The 4,307-nt window shown below is 42.3% G+C and overlaps 1 protein-coding gene and 1 long non-coding RNA gene across 2 annotated transcripts in view; both read right to left on the reverse strand.

Annotated features, from left to right (window-relative positions):
- LOC117942188 (4F2 cell-surface antigen heavy chain) overlaps positions 1 to 782 on the reverse strand; it is a 3,722-nt gene extending 2,940 nt beyond the window's left edge. Inside the window, exons 1-2 of the mRNA XM_034867532.1 lie at positions 604 to 782; positions 85 to 451 (exon numbers count right to left, since the gene is read on the reverse strand). Of these exons, the coding sequence (XP_034723423.1) occupies positions 85 to 451; positions 604 to 636 (400 nt within the window). The 5' untranslated portion in view covers positions 637 to 782. The remainder of the gene's footprint in view (positions 1 to 84; positions 452 to 603) is intronic.
- A 1,192-nt stretch (positions 783 to 1,974) lies between these two features.
- LOC117942190 overlaps positions 1,975 to 4,307 on the reverse strand; it is a 10,167-nt gene continuing 7,834 nt past the window's right edge. Inside the window, exons 2-3 of the long non-coding RNA XR_004656086.1 lie at positions 3,529 to 3,534; positions 1,975 to 1,985 (exon numbers count right to left, since the gene is read on the reverse strand). This is a non-coding gene — a long non-coding RNA (uncharacterized LOC117942190). The remainder of the gene's footprint in view (positions 1,986 to 3,528; positions 3,535 to 4,307) is intronic.

Here is a 4,307-nt window from a genome sequence, read left to right on the forward strand (position 1 = left end):
TTTTTTTTTTTTTTTTTTTTTTTTTTTAAAGGAGGCAGGGGGTCAAAGGTGTTATTTTTTCTATTGACACCGGGGTTTCCTCACCATCGATGCCCTCTGACTCCTCGGCCTGCAGCTGGTAGAACAGTGACTTCTGCCACCACTTGAGGGGCGTAGCAACCGGCCGGGGGCTCAGCGTAATGACAGCGATGCAGGTGGCGAGCATGGCCATCCACGCCATCCAGAACAGCATCACCAGGTAACAACGCACCTTCCTCCAACCCGGACCCCCTGCGGCGACCTGCAGCTCGTCCTTGGTCATGGGCCGCCACTGCTGGAAAGGCTCCGGTTCCGGTTCAGGCTCCGGGATGAGCAGGTTGGCCGACTCTGAGCCGCTCAACCTGCTCGACATCCCGGACCCTGCCACGCTGCCGTACCCGGCGCCTCCCGCGTTCAGAGGCATCCTGCCTGACTGCAAGTACGTCACATGTAGTTAGATAAGGTGGTTTCATTTCAGTGTGAATAAGCATGCGGACACTCGTGTTGTAGCAGGCAAAAGTTGGCCAAGTGTAGCTGGGCTGAAGCTTTGTTTGGATCTGTATGTTTGGTTTATCCATTCCATACCTCATCAGCGGCCTCTTCATCACTTTGAGCCATGTGATCCACGAAGGGACTTGCCCAGGTGCTGCAGGATTTAACGTTTCTACACGGTGTGCACGGCGCACACACAAAGCATGTAGCTCTACCGGGACCTACAGCCAACTTGCCCCAGCTACTACCTGTCTCACACAGGTGTTTACATTTATTAAATTAACTGCTTTGCCACGCTACAGGTCAAGTGACACACAATTGATTGACTAGTAAAAGGACTGTAACTTTAAAAGATATCCATTTAATCATATAGTTGATTTTCATGAAATATATATTTTTGTATCACAATTGCTCAAACTATCGCTAGGCTATATCCTGACAGTAGGACTACTACACATATTCAATTATCTGCGTAAAAAACGTCACATTCCTCTGCCTCTACCTGGTGCTAAAACTACCTAATGGCAGAACGAGAACAACCAATCAGAGCCGAACAAATATGAATCAAGATTATGTTTCTGCATTGACCATTTCTTGCTTCAACGATCGTCATAAACGTTTCAATTTACAAGGAATGATGATTTTGTCTCTCAGTAATTCATATTGCATGGCGATCACAGGGGTAATTCTAGGCTACAGGAGCCAACCCCCCCAGTTGTGTCACAAAGCAGATATATAATAAGACATATAATAAATCATACGATTATATAAGGACAACAAATTAACCCCTTACTTGACTTTTTGTGGCACTGTACTTTCTTCTTCTCTGTGTTTGTAACCTCTGTGTATTGTAGAATGCAGCTGGATTTAGACTGTTTCAAAGATAATAATGACAAAAATTAACTGACATTTCTGTTTAGTTCTTATGTAATGGTGACATTTTGCAGAGACAAACTGTAGCTGACAATAGTTGCTGGTTTAGAGGCCCTCTGGTGGCCATATGATGTACTCGCTGCTGTATGGCGTAAACAGTTGCTTAGTTCATAGTAGGCTATGTCTTTGGACCATTGAAAGGCTCCAGCCAATCAGGTCAGGTTCTAACCCAGTATCATCCTCCTGTGAGGCAACACAAACCACTTTGTCCACATGTTGCTTATTAAAATGCCACTAAAACACAGTCACAGTCCTTACTCACATTGTCTGAGGTTTTACGTCCTTTTCTTCTTTTCCACCTCTTCTTCCTCTTTGCCTTTGTCCACAAGTGTTCCCAGCCTAACAGTGCGGTCCTGTAGTGAGTATTTCAGTGTGCTCTCGTGTCAGGAGTTAGGACGTGAAAAGGACTGTCTGTCCAATAAGTACTCTGCTCAGTCAATTGATACAGAGGTGCTGAGCCTCACCACACCCTCGCAACAAATTCTGAAGAACACATGCCAACCCCCCCCCCAAAGTCCCTCATGTGGTAGTTTTGACTTTAACTTGAGCTATCCTGCTTTTATTTGTGATACTTTAGATAGATGGAATAGAAATGTGTGTTTTATTTATCTCCTGTATAGTTTTCAGTCTGTGTGCTGAATGTCCCACACTTTTATTTGGGTTTGAATGAAATGCTGGATTGTAAATTCAACGCTCTCATCTGAATTTCAGCCCATTCCTATTCAAACTTTATTTTGGTATTACATTAATGTTTTTTGTGTGTGTAGGTAAACAATAAATCAATTGATCTATAATAATTATTATATTATAATAGTTGAAGTGTGTGTTAGGAAATGATTGGGCAACTATTTTGATAACTGATTAATCATTTGAGTGATTTTCAAGCTAAACATGTCAAACATTTGAAATTTTGCATTTATTTAGGGTCTCATAACTAAATATAGTTGTAGATTGGACTGTTGGTTGGACAAAGCAAACAACTTGAAGACATCCCATTGGGCCTTTGGCCATTTTATTACTATTTTCTTACATTTTATACACAACTGTTTTGGTTAGAAATGACTCAACAGATACGGCTTTAAATTACTGTAAATCTAAACAAATATTAATGTGAACGGACTGTTCTTATACAGTGAGGAAAATGAGAATTTGAACACCCTGCTATTTTGCAAGTTCTCCCACATAGAAATCATGGAGGCGTCTGAAATTGTCATCACAGGTGCATGTCCACTGTGACAGACATAATCGAAAAAAGAAAATCCAGAAATCAAAAAGTAGGATTTTTTAAAACTATTTATTTGTATGATACGGCTGCAAATAAGTATTTGAACACATGAGAAAATCAATGTTAATATTTGGTACAGTAGCCTTTGTTTGCAATTCCAGAGGTCAGACGTTTCCTGTAGTTTTTCACCAGGTTTGCACACACTGCAGAAGGGATTTTCGCCCACTCCTCCCCACAGATCTTCTCTAGATCTGTCAGATTTCTGGGCTGTTGCTGTGAAACACGGAGTTTGAGCTCCCTCCAAAGATTCTCTATTTGGTTTAGGTCTGGAGACCGGCTAGGCCACGCCAGAACCTTGATATGCTTCTTACAGAGCCACTACTTGGTTCTCCTGGCTGTGTGCTTCGGGTCATTGTCATGTTGGAAGACCCAGCCTCGACCCATCTTCAATGCTCTAATTGAGGGAAGGAGGTTGTTCCCCAAAATCTCGCAATACATGGCCCCGGTCATCCTCTCCTTAATACAGTGCAGTCGCCCTGTCCCATGTGCAGAAAAACACCCCCAAAGCATGATGCTACCACCCCCCTGCTTCACAGTAGGGATGGTGTTCTTGGGATGGTACTTCCCATCATCATCCTTCTTCCTTCAAACACGGTTATTGGAATTATGACCAAAAAGTCTATTTTGGTCTCACCGACCACATGACTTTCTCCCATGACTCCTCTGGATCATCTAAATGATCATTGGCTACCTAAAGACGGGCCTTGATATGTGCTGGTTTAAGCAGGGGGAACCTTCCGTGCCATGCATGATTTCAAACCATAACGTCTAAGTGTATTACCAACAGTAACCTTGGAAACGGTGGTCTCAGCTCTTTTCAGGTAATTGACCAGCTCCTCCCGTGTAGTTCTGGGCTGATTTTTCACCTTTCTTGAGATCTTGCATGGAGACCCAGTCTGAGGGATATTGATAGTCATGTTTAGCTTCTTTCGTTTTCTAGTGATTGCTCCGACAGTGGACCTATTTTTTCACCAAGCTGCTTGGCAATTTCCCCGTAGCCCTTTCCTGCCTTGTGGAGGTTTACAATTTTGTCTCTAGTGTCTTTGGACAGCTCTTTGGTCTTGGCCATGTTAGTAGTTGGATTCTTACTGATTGTATGGAGGGGACGGGTGTCTTTATGCAGCTAACGACCTTAAACAGGTACATCTAATTTAGGATAATAAATGGACTGGAGGTGGACATTTTGAAGGCAGACTAACAGGTCTTTGAGGGTAAGAATTCTAGCTGATAGACAGGTGTTCAAATACTTATTTATAGCTGTATCATACAAATAAATAGTTAAAGAATCATACATCGTGATTTCTGGAATTCTTTTTAGATTATGTCTCTCACAGTGGACATGCACCTACAATGATCATTTCAGACCCCTCTATGATTTCTAAGTGGGAGAATTTGCAAAATAGCAGGGTGTTTTCCTCACTGTATATTGTACGTAATGGATATAAATGGAACAGACTATGTTATTAGCCTGTTATGTACTAATCTGTTTTATGCGAGAGAAGTCACACGTCCTCTCTAAAGATTCATTAGTGGTCCACGTTTAATGATGTAAGAGTGCTAATTCCTGGGAACAGCTCTA

This window comes from Etheostoma cragini, chromosome 3 (genome assembly GCF_013103735.1).
Source record: "Etheostoma cragini isolate CJK2018 chromosome 3, CSU_Ecrag_1.0, whole genome shotgun sequence".
Taxonomy (NCBI): Eukaryota; Metazoa; Chordata; class Actinopteri; order Perciformes; family Percidae; genus Etheostoma; species Etheostoma cragini.